The 18,550-nt window shown below is 46.8% G+C and overlaps 1 protein-coding gene across 1 annotated transcript in view; it reads left to right on the top strand.

Annotated features, from left to right (window-relative positions):
* The window catches only part of TMEM132C (transmembrane protein 132C), a 370,532-nt gene that overhangs the window by 123,628 nt on the left and 228,354 nt on the right, over positions 1-18,550 (top strand). Inside the window, exon 2 of the mRNA XM_060027867.1 lies at positions 9,174-10,062. Coding sequence (XP_059883850.1) covers positions 9,174-10,062 — 889 coding nt within the window. The remainder of the gene's footprint in view (positions 1-9,173; positions 10,063-18,550) is intronic.

Here is an 18,550-nt window from a genome sequence, read left to right as displayed (position 1 = left end):
GGTTCTCAACCCTTAGCTTTATGGATCATAAAATTAAATTCATAGTCTTGTAAACTGTCTATATACATAATTAAAAACAAATCAGTCTAGTGCCCTGTTCTAGAGATGAAAAATATGACCAAAGTAATGGATCGGAAAATAATATTTTAATATGTGTACGTATAGGGAAGGTCAAATGAAGTCGTCAGATAGTCGCCCGTGTATTTAGCGTCAGCATGGATGTGTCAGCCACACATGCAGGCTGGTATAGCTCTTTGGGCAATTTGGATTTCACAGGCAGATAGGGCATTGCTCATGTAATTCGCCAAAAGGGTAAACAAGTTTTTAGTAAAGTTTCATGAAATCAAAGTACAACCTGGATTTCCCTGATGGTGCAGTGGTTAAGAATCTGCCTGCCAATGCAGGGGACGCAGGTTCGAGCCCTGGTCCGGGAAGATCCCACGTGCCGCGGGGCAACTAAGCCCTGCGCCACAACTACTGAGCCCGCAAGCCACAACTGCTGAGCCCACGTGCCGCAACTACTGAACCCCGTGTGCCCAGAGCCCGTGCTCCACAAGAAGAGAAGCCACTGCAATGAGACGCCCGCGCACTGCAACGAAGAGTAACCTCTGCTCGCCACAACTAGAGAAAGCCCGTGTGCAGCAACGAAGACCCATAAATAAATAAGCCATAAATAAATAAGTACAATCTGCACCCCAGTAATTGCAATACTGGCAAATGCACGGGTTCCATTGTTGCCCCTCCCGGAATTTTTAGTGGAGATAGTTTCTTGGCTTGGGTCGTCCTAATAGGTTTCTCACCTTTGTGAGTGTCCAGTGGGACAGTCAGAAGTCATGCAGGGCCTGGGCAATTATTTGTTGCCTGGGACCACTTCAGGCCTTGCAGGGCATCCAGCAGAGCTGGACCCCGCTCTCTAAACATCAGTGGTATTCTTCCTTCTAGTCACTGTGATAACCAGCTCTGCCTCTGCGAACACCCCGAATGCCATCTCTGGTCAGCGGAACGGTACCACCATCCGCCCCCATAAAGATGTCTGTTCCTCAGTTGTCAGAGCCTGTGAATGTGTGACCTTACGTGGCAAGAGGGACTTAGCAGATGTGATTCAGTTGAACATTTTGAGATGAGGAGATGGTCCTGGATCACCCAGATGAGCTGATGTAACCACAAAGGTCCTTACAAGACGGAGGCCGGAGGTCAGAGAGAAGAGAAGCTGCTGGCTTTGAAGAGAGAGAGAGGAAGGAAGTGGCCCGGAGCCACGGAACGCAGGCGCCTCTAACAAACGGAAAAGGCTCGGAAGTGATTGTCCCCTGAAGCCTCCCAGGGGATCGCAGCCCTGCCGACCCCTTCATGGTAGACTTCTGACCTCCAGAACTGTAAATAAATATTTTTTTGCTGTTGGTTTACACTACTAAGCTGTGGTGATGTGTTACGGCGGCAATAGGAAACTAATATGTACATTGTCTCACGGGGGAGCTCTGTCTTGAGCCAGTCGGAGCCCTCGTGGACCTGGGGTCTGAGCCACATTGCAGGGATGGAGGAGGAGGGATTGGCCTTGTGGGCCGTTTGCCAAGATCAAGCCATTTGCCAATGGCAGCCCAGTTAAAAGACTGCGTTTTAGGGGCTTCCCTGGTGGCGCGGTGGTTGGGAGTCTGCCTGCCGATGCAGGGAACACAGGTTCGTGGCCCGGTCCCGGAAGATCCCACATGCTGCGGAGCGGCTGGGCCCGTGAGCCATGGCCGCTGAGCCTGCGCGTCCGGAGCCTGTGCTCCGCAACGGGAGAGGCCACAACAGTGAGAGGCCCGTGCACCGCAAAAAAAAAAAAAAAAAAAAAAAAAAGTGCGTTTTAGATTTAGAACTTTGCATAGCACATATTTCCCTCTGTGCCTACCCAAGGCACTATTCTCATGCTGATAAAGGCTGAGCTTCTGGGTGTTTTAGAGAGTTTGTCTTTGAAAGGCCTGTCTCCTTAGCTCTACTTCCAGGGGACTGATTGAGGAGTGCCTGAGAGTGATTATGGACTTTAACCAGAAAACAGGGGGGGATACCCCCCCATGGCCTCCAAGGGGAATATAAGTACCTGCTCCTTTAAAGGAGAGTTTTACTGTTTCGAAATTGCAAACCACACTATGTAATTTCAGCAGAGGATACTGGGGGGAGGTTTGTTCAGAAGAGGCATTGAAATCAAATAATCCATTTATCAAGGTGCCTTTTGTTTCAAGAAGAAAAGTAACCATGTGTCATATTTATCAGAGAGACATTTTGTGTCTGGCGAATGTTATAAATCACAAATGGTGGGGGGAGAGGGAAAAAACCTTCCAGGTACTCAGGCCGGCTTGTGTTTCAAGTAAGCTGCGATGACTTGGAAGGAAAGTCCAATCAGGGTTTTTCTTGAGGCTTGTGGGGAAAGGCAGGTTTCTGTGTCGTAGGTTTCTGATATCACACAGGTAAACTGGAGATGTCGGAACAGGTCATTGAAGTTATAACAAGAGCCCACCCCTCTTGATCGCAGATTTCATTTCTCACATGGCTGTCACCCAACCTTTTTTTTTTTTTTACGAATTATAATTATCACCTATTTTTTTCATGTTGCTATAGCCTGAAAACCTTTTTACTATAACTTATCAACAGGATTGAAATAATGGTAATGATCATAATGATAATAACAGGAACAGAAACTGCTCCCCAATTATTAGGCATGTTCTAGGTGCTGGGTACTTTCTTTATTGCTCTAAGGGAATTGGTTTTGATATGATTCCCACTTTAAAGATGAAGATTCTCAAACTCAGAAGTTTAAGGTATTTGCAAAAAAACCAAAAACTTACCTAGTACGTTGAGGACAGGGGTTCATTTTTGGATGTGGTCTGGCTTTGGGAATGCTCTTAACCTGGGATGCATTCTTCTCACTGGGCTGGAGAGGGTTCGGTTACAATCCTTCCTCCTGTCTCTTTGGCATCTGTGACAAACCTCTGAACACCTGCTGTGAATCGAGCTAGATCAGGGTTTCTCATCCTTGGCACTACCGGCGTTTTGGATGGGACGATTCTTTGTGGCGGGGGGCTGTCCCGTGCATTGTAGGATGTTCTTAGCATCACTAGTCTCACCCCACTAGGTGACAGTAGCACCCAGCTGTGAACATCAAAAATGTCTCTTGTAGACGTTGCCAGGCATCTCCAGGGTGCAAAGTCACCCTTAGTTGAGAACCTCTGATACTCTTTAGGAAGGACCTTTGCACATCCTGAAGCAGCACCACTGTGCCTCTGGAGTATTCCAGCGGGGTTTGCCTGTAGCTTATTTAATTGACAAGGAAACCGGGACCTAGCATTTTCACCAAAGTACCACACGAACATCCATCGCTTACCACATTCAGGGCAACGGCGGGCCCCGGCCCCGCTTCCTAGACCAACTTCCTGCTCCTCACACACCCAGCTCCTGAGCTTTCCCTCCACTGACCCTTTCCTGGTGCTGTGCTCCGTACCCCCCTTCCAAGGATCCTTCCCCTATCCCACTCACCCTCCCGAGATCCAACCCATCCTTCATGTCACAGCTCAGAGAGAATCAATGCTAAAGAATCCATCTCGGTCAACACATCCTAAAGGGAGCATCGCAGTGGAGGGGGCACATGACGTTCGCCGAAGGGTCATTTCCCCTGGTGTTGTTCTGTCTGGGTGCTAAGTGGCATGGACACCTCCCGCGTCCACTGTCTCAGAATCTCAAAAACTCAATTTCCGGCAGGCAGCTTTGCAGTAGAGTTCTCTGATGAGCGGCTGATGGAGGACACGATATCCCGACACTGACAGGCAAGCGCAGATAAAGAAAATGGATAAACAGGAAGGGAGACAGCAAATGAACGTGCTGTCAGCTGGGAGGCCAGATGCGGAGGTGCAGCTGTCAGCTTCTCTCCTCTTCCCCGCTCCACGTCCGGAGGCAGACAGCATCGGACTTCTCCAGGGGTATTGTTTCAGATGGTAAAAATTACTCAACAATCCTATCTTTCTAGGAGACGCTGCTATGAGCGGATGAACCAGAATTAGAGGGTGGATATCTGTCTGTGTTTCACTAGGTCACGGCAACCGTGGGATGGTTTCCTTGCAATCAGCAGATAGAGCGTCAGGAGAGAAATACCACAACGGCTGGTGACCACCACAGGTCCCTTAATCTGCCAGATGAAGGCTCCCCAAAATGTGAGATGAGCTTGGGAGACCCATATGGTGTCATAGCACATGGCTGTGCAGACGGGCCTAGCACAGCTCCAGGGGGGCCGTTTTCATGAGCGTCTATGAGGTTGGGTATTGCAGGTCTACCTACAAGGTGGGAAACCACTTGAGTCTTACCAATGAGAAAGTGATTCCCTTTTCAGTTCTGTTTGAATTACTCTAATTCCCTCGAGGAGGAGGGAGTCTCACGTTGGTGTCACTGTATTTGTTTAGTTTCTTATCCTTGGTAATCTCTTGATATGTATTAGTTACCCCATCAGGTGTTGCTGCATAAAAGACCACCTCCAAATTTAGAGACCTAGTTCGCTTTTCATTTCTCATGAGTCTAGGGGTGACCAGTCTTTGCTGAACTTGGCTAATTGTGGCTGGGCTCTCTCACTCGTTTGGGGGTGGCCGCAGGCTCTGGGTTGGCTGATTTGGGATGGCCTCCACTGGAATAACTCTGCTGTCCTTCACATGGTCTCTGCAGAAATTCAAAAGAGGGTTAGTGGAAACCTGAGCTTGGAATTGGCACATTGTCACTTCTGGCATATCCTGCCGACAAGAGCAAATTCAAGGCCAACCTAGATTCAAGGAGTGGGGCAATAGACTCCTAATTTTGAAGGGAAAATTGCAAAGTCACACACAAAATGTGTAGAAAGAGGAGGAGAATGGGAGCCATTTTGTAATTGCTCTACAGCAGGTACTATTAGATCCTATATAATGAAATCTGTCCACCTGTCTATCTACCTGTGTACCCATCCATCCATCCATCCATCCAAACATCCATCCAACCATCGATCCATCCATCCATCCATCCATCCATCCATCCATCCATCCATCCATCCATCCTTCCATCCATCCATCCATCCATCCATCCATCCTTCCATCCATCCATCCATCCATCCATCCATCCATCCTTCCATCCATCCATCCATCCATCCATCATTCCATCCATCCATCCATCCATCCATCCATCCATCCATCCATCCATCCTTCCATCCATCCATCCATCCATCCATCCATCCTTCCATCCATCCATCCATCCATCCATCCATCCTTCCATCCATCCATCCATCCATCCATCCTTCCATCCATCCATCCATCCTTCCATCCATCCATCCATCCATCCAGCCATCCATCCATCCATCCATCCATCCATTTATCTATGGAAACTGAAACTGTCCAACAAGGTAAGAACTTGCCTGAGATCACATGGGTACTGAGTAGATCAACTCTAGATCTCTATAGCCAAACATCATGTCTTTAACCACTATACTAGATCCCACTCCCTTCTTTACAATGTCTGTCTCTTCTTGGCTCGAGTTAAATCTCTCATTAACTGGAAAACTTCAGAACTAGGTTCAGCAGGAAGGTATGAGCTAGGCACTTCCTGTCCCATACGGAAGATAAAGAGGGCGTTAAATAATGGAAGCAGCCTAAGAGAAGAGATGAGAGGACAGCACGCCCACTTCAGCTTTATGTCATCGAAAATAAACTCAGCATTTGCTTCAAAGCAAAAGGTTCATTTTTAGGATTTTTTTAAAAGTAAAAAGACCCAAAAAAAGGAGAAAAAAGGCATTTTTAGGTGCAAGAAGAGTGAAGAATGATGAGAAAGCTTGTTGACAAGCTTCCCTGTTGTGGAATACACCCTGCACAGACGGGCCTTAGAATCCTTGCTCTGTTCCTTCAGAGAGCCCTTGGCCCACTCTCTTTTCCAAACAAACCAGTCTCTAAATCTCTACCCTTCAAGGCTTAAAAGCTTTTTTGGAGGGGGATGAATACATCAGAATAAAAGCGTTAAATGTAGTAATTTATCCATTGGGTCTGATACAATTCTACAAGTTGCTTAAAGAGTCAGTGATTGCCCTTCCCCCTCCCCGTATCCTCAAGCCCATTCTCTAGTAGGTCTGTGTCTTTATTCCCGTCTTACCCCTAGGTTCTTCATGACCTTTTTTTTCTTTTCTTAGATTCTATATATATGTGTTAGCATACAGTGTTTGTTTTTCTCTTTCTGACTTACTTCACTCTGCATAACAGACTCTAGGTCCATCCACCTCACTACAAATATCTCAATTTCGTTTCTTTTTATGGCTGAGTAATATTCCATTGTATATATGTGCCACATCTTCTCTATCCATTCATCCAATGATGGACACTTAGGTTGCTTCCATGTCCTGGCTATTGTAAATAGAGCTGCAATGAACATTGTGGTACATGACTCTTTTTGAATTATGGTTTTCTCAGGGTATATGCCCAGGAGTGGGATTGCTGGGTCGTATGGTAATTCTATTTTTAGTTTTGTAAGGAACCTGCATACTGTTCTCCATAGTGGCTGTATCAATTTACATTCCCACCAACAGTGCAAGAGTGTTCCCTTTTCTCCACACCCTCTCCAGCATTTATTGTTTCTAGATTTTTTGATGATGGCCATTCTGACCGGTGTGAGATGATATCTCATTGTAGTTTTGATTTGCATTTCTCTAATGATTAATGATGTTGAGCATTCTTTCATGTGTTTGTTGGCAATCTGTATATCTTCTTTGGAGAAATATCTATTTAAGTCTTCTGCCCATTTTTGGATTAGGTCGTTTGTTTTTTTGTTATTGAGCTGCATGAGCTGCTTGTAAATCTTAGAGATTAATCCTTTGTCAGTGTGACAAAGTGAGAGAGTGGCATGGACATATATATATATACTACCAAATGTAAAATAGATAGCTAGTGGGAAGCAGCCGCATAGCACAGGGAGATCAGCCTGGTGCTTTGTGACCGCCTGGAGGGGTGGGATAGGGAGGGTGGGAGGGAGGGAGACGCAAGAGGGAAGAGATATGGGAACATACGTATATGTATAACTGATTCACTGTTATAAAGCAGAAACTAACACACCATTGTAAAGCAATTATACTCCAATAAAGATGTTAAAAAAAAAAAGTCAATGATTTTCTTTAAGCACATAGAGCCAGAACCTTTTCTAGAATGTTATGCAGGGTCTTCTGAGAGTGTTTTAACCTGGTCCTGAAATGAGTGGGTTAAAAGGGAAGCCGTAAAATATCGCTAAAGAGAGAGGGGCAAAGTACCCGTGTTACCGGTGACCTCAGAACAACGCCTCTGGGCGAAGAACAAGGGAGAAAGCTATTCCTTTGAAAAGCCACCTTTACAACCTAAGGGCCTTAGACTGCAGCACCAAAGGCAGCTTTGATCTGCTAGCCAGTGTCCTGGCCGGGAAGAGGATTAGGGGAAGTTCCGGAGGAGAGAGGCAATGGGGTAGCCCCATAGGCTGGATGGGCTGTGCCGGCTGCAGTTAGAAGCAGGGACAGCAGGGGAGGTTGGAGCATCAGGGGAGAGGAATGCCTGTGTTCTCTCTCAGGGTATGAATGGGGGCTTATGTGGGTTTTCTGGTCTGGTTCTGAAAGACAAGGGCCAGGCGATGGTCTTTCCTGGGCTTTGCAAAGTTAGCAGTTGGGGCGCAGTAACCTCTCGTGCCCTGGGCGAGCAGCGAGTCCCCAGCAATGTAAGTATCAACCCACGGGGAAGCTTTAGAGGGCAACCTCCAATCAGCAAGGAGGCAGCTGGTTGCACTGCTAATGATGTGGGTGACGGACAGAGAAAGACAGGAAGATGGGAGCGATGTGCTGCTTTTCCCTGGCTCAGTGTTGAACCTCCAGCCTCCAGTGTACATTTACTTACCCGGCTGGAGATTCTAACTGGTGCTTTTAGTATTCTTTTTTTTTTTTTGGTACGCGGGCCTCTCACCACTGTGGCCCTTCCCGCTGCGGAGCACAGGCTCCGGACGCGCAGGCTCAGCGGCCATGGCTCACGGGCCCAGCTGCTCCGCGGCATGTGGGATCTTCCCGGACCGGGGCACGAACCCGCGTCCCCCGCATCGGCAGGCGGACCCTCAACCACTGCGCCACCAGGGAAGCCCCCTAACTGGTGCTTTTAAACTCAGGTGCTCCTGAGGGTCCAGCAGGAAAGGGTACTGGGCAAAGGTGGTTTGCTGGGTCTGTTCTCTTACCGTTGCCGGGTGGGCAGACAGCCTACATGCTGCCACTCCTCTCATGTTTGCAGAGAAGCTGGAAACCCAGACACTCCCCAGTTTTTAAAAAAGGTTCCCATTCATAGCCATCTTTTAAAATACCGTGGACCAAACAGAACGCACCTGCGGGCTGAGTTGAGCACCGTAAGTGAGCAGTTTGCAGTGTCTCCCAGGTTGCCCTTTTTCTTTCGACTTTATGATAGTTTTGGCTGTGAGCAGGTCTTGTAAAAGTTTTACACGGGCACGTTTATCACTGTTTAATTGCATTCGGCGTTTGGGTTATCGTTAGAGAGCTTTCCCTAGACCCAGGTTATAGAGGAAGTCACATTTTCATTCAGTAGTGAAAAAACGTCACTTTTTTACATCTAGATCACTGATCCATTTGAAGTTCATGCTTGTGTATGGTGTGAGGTATGGCCCTAATTGTATCTTTTTGCCAAACGGCTGGTCGGTTGTCCTAGTACCATTTAAAGTCTGTCTCTGCCTCATGATCTGTGGTACCACCTTTAAAACATACGAAATGTCTAGATGTACAGGGGCTTGTTTATGAACGGTTCCCTTCCACTGGTCTGGTTTTCTCTTCATGTACCAGTGTCATTAAAAATGTTTGAAACTCATGCAAGTTATTAATAAATCCACCCACTTTACACTCCCACACTTGCCAGCATTAGATCAGACTCCATAAAGTTGCCACTGTTCAACAATTCTTAATGGACAAAAATCTCCCTTTCGTAGGTTTCGACCTAATACACGCAGGTAATTTTCGGAGCATGTTGTCATTTAGTGGCTGATCGAAGGAACATGAAAATCCTAGCCAAGTGGACTGCGGAGTGTTTACCCTTGTTTCTAAATTGCTCGTCAATTACCCCTCGTTGCTAAGTGACCTCTAAGGAGCCCGGAATAACCCCATCTTTCTCTTTTTCTTTTTTCTTTCCCCCCTGCAGTGATCGAGGGCCGTGGGGTCACAGACAACATCCAGAGGTTTTCCTCGCTGCCCCCTTATCTGCCCGTGACCTACCACGTGCTCAGAGCGGAGACCTCCTTTTTCCTGAAGGAAACCAACCAGGACTTGACACGCAACTCCAGCCTGCAGTCCCGAGTCGAGTCCTTCTTCCCCTACAAAGCCAGGCGGCCCCCGATCTTAAATGCCAGCTATGGGCCTTTTTCGGTGGAAAAGGTCGTGCCCCCGGACCTGATGTCGACTCCAGACTTTTTGGGTCCCACCGACAAGGTTAGTTTCAACTGGAAGCTGAAAGCGCACATCCTGCGGGACAAGGTCTCCCTGAGCCGGCCCCGCGTGCACGTGCTCTTCCACGTGGTGGGCAGGGACTGGGACGATGCCGGCCCCGCGCAGAGGCTGCCCTGCCTGCGGGTGTTCGCCTTCCGGGAGACCCGGGAGGTGAGGGGCAGCTGCCGGCTGCAGGGGGCCCTGGGGCTGTGCGTGGCGCAGCTGGAGCTCCCGGCCGGCTGGTTCGGGCCCCCCACGGTGGTGGCCGGGAGGAAGAAGTCGCCCGAGCCCCCCGAGGGCAGCCCCGTGGAGCTCTACTACGCCCTGCAGCCCGGGGACGAGCGCGGAGACTGTGCGGGCGGCGACGTCCGGAAGGGCAATGCCATCCGCCCCGGGAAGGACGGGCTGGAGGAAAGCACGTCCCACCTGCAGAGGATCGGCGCCGTCGGCCTCTACCGGGTCCAGGACAGCGCCCAGCTCAGCGAGTTGCGCCTAGATGGCAACGTGGCCGTCTGGCTGCCCTCCCGGCCGGCCAAGCAAGGAGACGTGGTCACTGCCTATGTCACCGTGGCCAGCAATTCCACCGTGGACTTCTTCATCTTGAGGTAGGTGCCCACTGTAGTCTGGGGCGTGCGTACGGTGATGCCGGACGGGAAGGTGGGGTGCGGATTTGAGAAGAATCCATCTTCACCACCTTCAGGGACGCTCCGGCTTCAGAGTAGAAGCCACATCCTGCACCCGGCCACAGGCTTTCAGCAGCTTCGCTGTATATTAGGGGGTGGGAGAATGAGGGCCGGAATTGCACCCCTAAGAAACAAGACTAACTTACCCACTGTCTTCTGACCTTGTATTACCTTTGAATTGGCAGAAGGATAGGACTTTCTTTAAGCTTCGGGTTTTTTTAATACATGTACAAATACTTGGTTGCATGGCCAAGTATATGTTCAGGGGGCCCAAGAAAAGACATAGGCATATCTCACTCTCTGCTATCTCACTTGGGGTGTAAACGTGAAAAAAAAAAGCCAAGGATAAGTTTGTTTTTTTTTTTTTTGGTGGGGTTAAATCTTGCCAGTTAGCGGTGGGAAAACCCCCGTTTCTGAGTACAGTTTAGCAATGATTCAGGGAGTCTGCCCAACAGAAGATTCTTCAGCAGAGGTATTCCATCTCATAAAAAAAAGAAAACTAAATTGAAACAACTACAGAACAAGCCACCTACCATCACCTCTGTTGGTTCAGCAAATCACCCCAAACTTGTAATGGGCTCTTTCTCTGCACAGTGATTCTAAGGTTTAGATCAGGAGCGCCTGTTATCCGAGGATAACTAATAACGGGGGGGAGGGGAAGCCACCTGAAGCAAATCCTCTTAAAATGTGGCCCAGGATTTCATAAAAATGAAAAACTATTTGCTTGAGATTTGTTTAAAAGATAAGGATGATAAATAGCAGGTTTTTGTTTGGTATCGTTAAGAAGGACTTAGGTTGTAATTGCAGCTATGCTTTGGTTCTTTTTAGAATAAAAAATTAATCACATGTTGCTTGAGTTGCTGGGGAAAATATTCGCAAAATAGAATGATGGCATCTTATAGCATATTTCGCTTTGGTTTAAATTTTGTTGTCTGATGATAAGAATGGTCCATTTTCAAGGGTTTTAATAAGTTTCTCGAGGCATTTCTTAGTCCTTTGGATTCGAATAATTCTCTTCTGAAGTGTCTGTCTAGTCATCATCCTTATAATTTTTTCTTTCAATTTTTAAGTGGACTAGTTTACCAGCTCCTTCTTTGACAGTGGTTTGGGATATGATCAAGGGCTTTACAGCATCACTTTCAGTGACGTTAGGCAGTCCTGCATCTTCTACAGAATATAAACTGTGTCCTGGGGGAAAAATTCCCATCATATTTGTACTGATGGGTGGTCAGCCTGGTGCCTGCTGCCTTTGGGGGGGAGGAAGGATAAACTCAGTGTCTTAATGCAAGTGTCAGCCTTATAACTGCAGGGCCAGGATAGCAGATATTGAGATAAAAGGATCCAGGTTTGCTTCCTCCTGCCTTGGATGGGGAAAGACACTGATCTGGAAGGTTTGAGTTTCATTTCCACTGAGTCCGTTAGCACCCTGGTCTCATGTTCTTCTATTGCAAAATAAATATATCAATCCTGAGCTTTGGAAAAGAGGGATAGAAGGCAGGGAATCAGTAGTACTGCTAACAAGTTTTAAAATTCCAGAGTCACAAGTATCTTCCCACTCGTATTTATCCTTAGCTTCCCTCTTCAGCACAGCAGGCTTGAGGGGTGAGTATGCCTGAGCCACTGGGTCCCCACGTGTAAGATGCAGGGCCTTCCGCTGCAGGTGGGACACTCAGACCTGGTTCACTGGAGAGGAGAAGCTGTTTTCTGTATTTTTCATCACAAAGATGAGCATGATGTGGGAGAACACAGGTCCTGCAACCAGCTGGCCTCAATTCTGGTCTGCTTCCCGGCTTTATGACTGTAGGCATGCCACCTCATCTCCATGTGCCTTAGTTTCCTAATTCAGATGAGACTCTGGTACCTACTGCCGTAGGGATGGGAAGATTCAGTGGGCTGATATTTATTTGTGAGATGCTTACAACGGTATCTGGCACATAAAAGTGCTTCTATGAAGGGTTGCTGTTGAACAGCCGTCAGAACTTCCATAAGCACTGAATTCTATTTTAGCAGTGAAAGGATATCGCGCTTCGCATAAAACAACAGCTGCCAGGTGTGTTCCGAAAGCTGTATGGATTCTCACTGCACCATGCTTTTGTTTAAAGAGCAAACAATTTGTTTTATAATGACAAGAGCTTTGGGAGCACAGAGGGTCGGAACGACATGGATGTTGCTTGATGCCGGGAAGGGCAGTGGCCCTATTTCTGCCTTCCTGATCTTTCCACCCACGGATCAGAGTCATGGGGAGAGAGAGGAGGTGGAGGAGAAACAGAGTCAAGAATGACTCCAAGGGCTTTCCTGGTGGCACGGTGGTTGAGAGTCCGCCTGCCGATGCAGGGGACGCGGGTTCGTGCCCCGGTCCTGGAGGATCCCACATGCCACGGAGCGGCTGGGCCCGTGAGCCTGTGCTCTGCAACGGGAGAGGCCACAACAGTGAGAGGCCCACGTACTGCAAAAAAAAAAAAAAAAGAATGACTCTAAGACATTGGGCGTGAAGGATGCAGCTGCCCTGATTGGTATGGGAAGGCTGTGGGTAAAGTAGGTATTCCCTTTCCAGATAACGTATCTCATTTTAATTTATAAATTAATTATTCTAAGGAAAAAAATATTCAGTAAGAAAATACAAAAAGATGTACGCAGATGTGGCAAAATAGTGAACTTTGCATGAGGCTTACTGAAGCCTGGGAAACACCACTTTCTTCCTAGTAAAAGTAGCAGCTCGTGGAAGTCCACCTTTATCCAGCTGTCTCCGGTGATGGTCACTGTTCAGTCGATCACAGGAGAAATCCATCTGGCCCATCACTGGAACCCAGCTGCGAAATTCACGGGGGATTTTTTTTTTGGGGGGGGGGGGACTTTGCTACACCCTTCTTGACCGTGAAATCCAAAGACATTCTCCATTGCCTCCCTGGAAGATGGCTTTGCCGACAAGGCTATGATGCTTGAAGACAACCCAAACTTCTTGGGAATTTTTATAGGGCCAATAACATACATGGACACTTGGCCTAAGCCTCCTTTCTGAGATCGTTTTCACAAATGATGCTCTCTTCCATGGGCTCGAGGAAGCCGCCTGCATTTCATTAGTTAGTCGTGCATTTAATTCAAGGGCCATCCCTGCTTTGCGATCAGATTGGTTCCTGAGATGCAGTCAAGGTGTGGAGGTTGAAGCTTTGTTTCCTGTGGATAGAACGTTATTTTAGAAACCTATTTTGGAAAAATAGAAACATAAAATAAGGGCCAATGTAAAGGAAAATACCCAACTGGATATGTTTTACAGATACTTCTAAGTAGGTCAGTTCCATGGGTATCAGTCCCTTGTCCCCTGGGATACAGCTTAGCACATATTGGGCTGGCCAAAAAGTTCATTCGGATTTTTCCAGAAGGTGTTAACAGGAAAACCCGGATGAACTTTTTGGCCAACCCAGTAGTCAAGGACTAGTAAACATTTATTGAATTGATGCAAAAGCAAATACCTAATGTCAAATTTATACTATGATGTGCCTTTTCATGGATGTTTTCCTTCATGACTTACTAACTGAATCTTCTTGAAATAACATCAAGATTCCTTATGGCAAGCATAAGCATTATTCTCTATTCCGAGGGTTTTCAAAACATATTGACAATTGGGGTCATCAGTCCTGACAATTCCTGATGCCGTCTCCACGTACCTGAGTGCTGCTGACAAGCCGGGATGCTGAGGACCGCACATCTTACCCAAAGCTCAATCTTAGACTGGGTCTGCGGAATTACTCCCTGTGTTGGGACCAACGTTCACATTATCTCAAGTTGCAGGTGTTAGGCAGGTAGATCACTCTTTACCTTGCAGGTCTTTGAAGGGAAGAGTAGGAGACACCGTGGCGCCTCTGATCTTAGCAGGAAGCAACTGAAATTGATCCCTAAAGAAGCCAAGGCAGTGGTTCACTGGTCCTCTCCCTTTTAAAATAAGCTTGCTTCATTGAAATCCCTAATTCACAGAAACGGTCGGGGGATGTCCTCCTCCGAGTGTAACTAATTCAGAACCCCACAACTTTGTGATTGGAATTAGGGGTGCTAAGAGAGTCATAAAGAGAGTCTTTCCTCTTTACAGGATTACATTATGCCGCTACCATGAGCTTACACATAGCAAATCGTCCTATCTCAAGTCTCATAATGAAAAGAACGTAAGTAGCGTACCAGCTGGTTTAGTCTACGCCAGGATTTCTCAACCTCCGCAAGACGGGCATTTGGGGACAGATCATTCTTTGTCGTGAGGCCATCCTGTGCACTGTAGTATGTTTAGCAGCATCTCTGGCCTCCACCCACTAGCAGTGGTACCTTCTCTTCAGTTGTGACAATCAAATTGTCTCCAGACATTGACAGAGATCCCTTGAGGGACAAAATCACCCCAGTTGACAGCCACTGGTCTATACCTTTGCTGTGCAGAGGGTATGGATATCTGGATGATCTGTGCGGAGATTTGGGTGGGAAATGAAGAAACAGTCTGGCTCATCCTAGGCGTCTGACCAAAGTCAAAAGCTGCTGAGACTGTATTTCCTCAGTTTCTCTTCTGACAGTGTACTCCCTCATTCTGTTCCTTCCCCATCTAGAGTTAAGTGTCTGATCAGTGTAATCAATTCAAAACCAAAGGATCCAGACTATTTCACAGGTGACTGAGGAAGAGAGAAAACAAGATACTTGACATCACCTGTCTTGGATTCCATGTATTTCTGGATTTCTGTCGAGCTCAGGTAGTTATCCCAAGTCCTGTCAGCCGGTGGTCCGGCCACCACGCCTCCACTCAAAGGTAGCTGACTCTTCAGAACAAGTCATGACCCCCACGAGCAGAAATAGAAATCTTTCCATCTCTTTCTCTCCAGAAGAACTGACCACAGAACAACCGTTTGCATGGCTGCTTTGTCCTTTTCTGGGTAAGGTGTATCAGTGGTGATCATGGAGCCTTCAGGGTTTAAATCCTAAGAGGTGATTTTTCCTTTTTAAGTAAAACATGGTGAAGTCACGAGGTAATCCTCCCAGAAGAATAAAGGAGTAGAAGAAAGATGATGCTATGCCAGGCGTCCAGTCTGAAGAGCCCTTGCTTTGTAGAGGCAGGATCACAAATTAAGGGAGTAAGTCGTGAGGCAGCCCTCCGCTGGGCTGCAAGGGGTATCGTTCTGTTCCTTCCTGGCTGTCGGATGTGGGACCTACTGATTCATTACCTCTGTCCTGGTGTGGCTGCGAGGTATATGCACAGTCATTCTTGTTAATGACTAATGTCCCCCAGCCAAATCAGCATGACGTCATGTGCATTTAAGTGCTGCTCTGTGTTCCCAGCGTCTTTCCAATAAATAAACACCAAGGATGAAGGGTGCAGTCAGGCAAGAAGCTTTTAAGGAGATGTGCTAAAGGAAGAAGAATGTTAGGGAAGTATTATTTTTCTTCAAGCAGGATGAGATCTGTAGGTGGATGTATTTCTAGAACCTCAGCGTATAACGAGGGAACGCAGGTAGAGTGCAGAGCCTGGCTCTCTCCAAGTCTACAAGGATTTTGTGAGGTTCATCTTTTACAGACAAATTGTGTTCCTAACCAGCGCAGGGCAGAGGGCAGAGTCTCAGGATGCCCCTGGTGGGTGGATGGTGGGATTCATGGGGCATCTCTCTCCTAATAGACTGAAGCCCATCACGCGGCTTCACTACTAAGTCTACTTACACTTAATTATACACAAGTACGCAAAATACACAAATGGTCATAGCAGCATTATTCACAATAGCCAAAACATGGAGAAAACCCAAACGTTCCATCAGTGGGTGAATGAATAAGTGAATTGTGGTATATTCCTACAATGGAATAGAATATGGCCGTAGAAAGTTATGAAGTATTGATACGGGCTACCATTGTGGATGAACCTGGAAAACAGGGCGCCGAGTGGAAGAAGCCAGACACAACAGACCACGTGTGGTACGATTCTATGTATAGGAAATATCTAGAATAGGCAAGTCCGTAGAGACAGATGGTAGAGTAGCGGTTGCCAGGACCCAGTGAAATAGATGGCCAGTGGTGAATGATTGCTAAGGGTATGGGGTTTCTTTTTGGAGGGATGAAAATATTTTGGAATTAGATGGTACAGATGGGTGTACAACTTTGTGAATGTACCGAACACCACTGAATTGTATACTTTAAAAATATACGATGTACAAAACTAAACCATATATACAATATAGAAATAAGCCAGATATATAAATAAACCATATGTATTGTATATAAACATCTGTAAATAATTATATATATAAAGAAACTATATATAAGTATAATCTATATGTATATATAGGGATATATTGTAAGATGGTATAGAAAAAACCGAACGAACTTTTTGGCCATCCCATTATATCTCCCAGCAGATGGTGTGTGTGATAGAAAAGATGATTCGTCTTGACCTTTCTTTCTTGCCTCCAAACTTAACCACATATTAAACATGGAACGAATTAAAAAAAATAAAACTCTAGTCTAACTGAGGCTCTTTCCCTCAAGTGATCAAATGTTCAGTTGCCTTTCCCACACTTGGCAACATTCTTAGGATCGTGCCCGGTTGAATCTTTCCCACGGACACTAAAGTGTTTCTTATGCTTTGTACCGTGTCATGATGAGAAGCCGCCTCAACGTTTCGGATGAATGAGAATGGCCAAAGCAGGGATGGGCTGGCTTGCATCAGATGTCTGTACGGGCTAGCCAGGGAATATAGACACGTGCAGCTGTATGCAGGGGGTGGGCGAGCGCTAAGAGGGCCTTAGCAGCCCCCATAATCTCAATTAACCAGCCCCCGAGACCGCCGCAGATCAACACTTGATCCGGCGAGGGCAGTATATTACGTCCGCACAGTTCTCCACTTCTGCGCAACGGCCAGTCAGATGTGTGCACCCTCCGCGGTGGAAATGATGGGACCAGTAGGGAAGCAGCAAGAGGGGGATCACGTGTGTTTCCTTTTTTTTTTTCACGTGCCTTTCTAAAGGGAGCAGCCTCTTCTCAACTCCCAGCAATTGTTGCCGCTCTGGAGCCCAAGACCATGACGACCAGGTTTACTGGTCTTGAAGACCAGCTGGAAACGCAGGGCTTATGTACAGTCTTTCAAACAGAATGACTTTTCAGCCATCGCCGTGCAGGCCTGGGGACCTGCTTGGGTCTGCAGGTTGCCATGCTGCGTCTCTTGATCCGTAAGTCAGGGCTCAAAGTAGAGTGGTTTAGTGTCCCAGGGCTGCTGTAACAAATGGCACCAAACTGGATGGCTTAAACAACAGAAGTTTTTTCTCTGACGGTTCTGGAAGCCAGAAGTCTGAAATCAAGACAGCGGCAGGGCCCTGCTTCCTCTGAAGTCTCTAGAGAAGAGTGCATCTTTGCCTCTTTCAGACACTGGTGGCTGCTGTCAGCCTTTCGGGTTCCTTGGCTTGTGGTCACATCCCTCCACTCTCTACCCGTGTCTTCACATCAATTTTCCATCTGTTTCTCCTCTATGTCTGTGTCTCAAATTGCCCTCTCCTTTCTCTTATAAAGAAACCTGTCATTCAGATATCATATGATACCGCTTATAAGCTGAATCTAAAAACAGCGATACAAATGAACTTATTTACAAAACAGAAACAGACTCACAGACATAGAAAACAAACTTATGGCTACCAAAGGGGAAAGGGGGACAGGGATAAATTGGATGTTTAACATATACACACTACTATATTTAAAATAACCAACAAGGACTTACTGTATAGCACAAGGAACTCTGCTCAATATTCTGTAACAACCTAAATGGGAAAGTAATTTGAAAAGGAATAGATACATGTATACATACTACTGAATCCCTTTGCCGTACCCCTGAAACTAGCACAATATTGGAAATCAACAGTAGTCCAATATAAAATAAAAATTTACAAAAAAAAAAAAAAAGGAGTCATTGGATTTAAGACCCACCCCAATCCAGAATGATCTCATTTTTGAGATCCTTAACTACTTACATCTGCAAAGACCCTGTTTACAAATAAGGTCACATTCTGAGGTTCCAGATGGACATGAATTGGGAGAAGGGCCATCCTTCAACCCACCCTAGAGAAGATGGGCCACTCGCTGTATTTCAGAGCCTTCCACTGTGGCATCCTTGGTTCTTCTGAATTGCTCCATCCCGCGGCGGGAAGGAGATGCTATGAATAAGAACGTGTGCCTTCGCCACATGAAGGATAAACCCTTCTCTGTTGGGGGAGTCTAGACCTGCACCCTCAAATCCATTCCACTGATTTCTGAGCGCAGCCTGTGTGTGTGCGGTTATAATTGAATATTAGGGAGTGTGGGTTTTTCGCCCCATCCGTTTTGTGTCTGAGGATACAAAAAACCCTCAAAGGCAATTTCCAGATACCTGGCTTGCCCTGGATAATTTTGGGCTCTTCATTTCCACCGG

Source organism: Delphinus delphis, chromosome 13 (assembly GCF_949987515.2).
Source record: "Delphinus delphis chromosome 13, mDelDel1.2, whole genome shotgun sequence".
NCBI classification, from domain to species: domain Eukaryota; kingdom Metazoa; phylum Chordata; class Mammalia; order Artiodactyla; family Delphinidae; genus Delphinus; species Delphinus delphis.
Note: the sequence above shows the minus strand (reverse complement) of the source record. Positions and strands in the feature narration are given on the sequence as shown.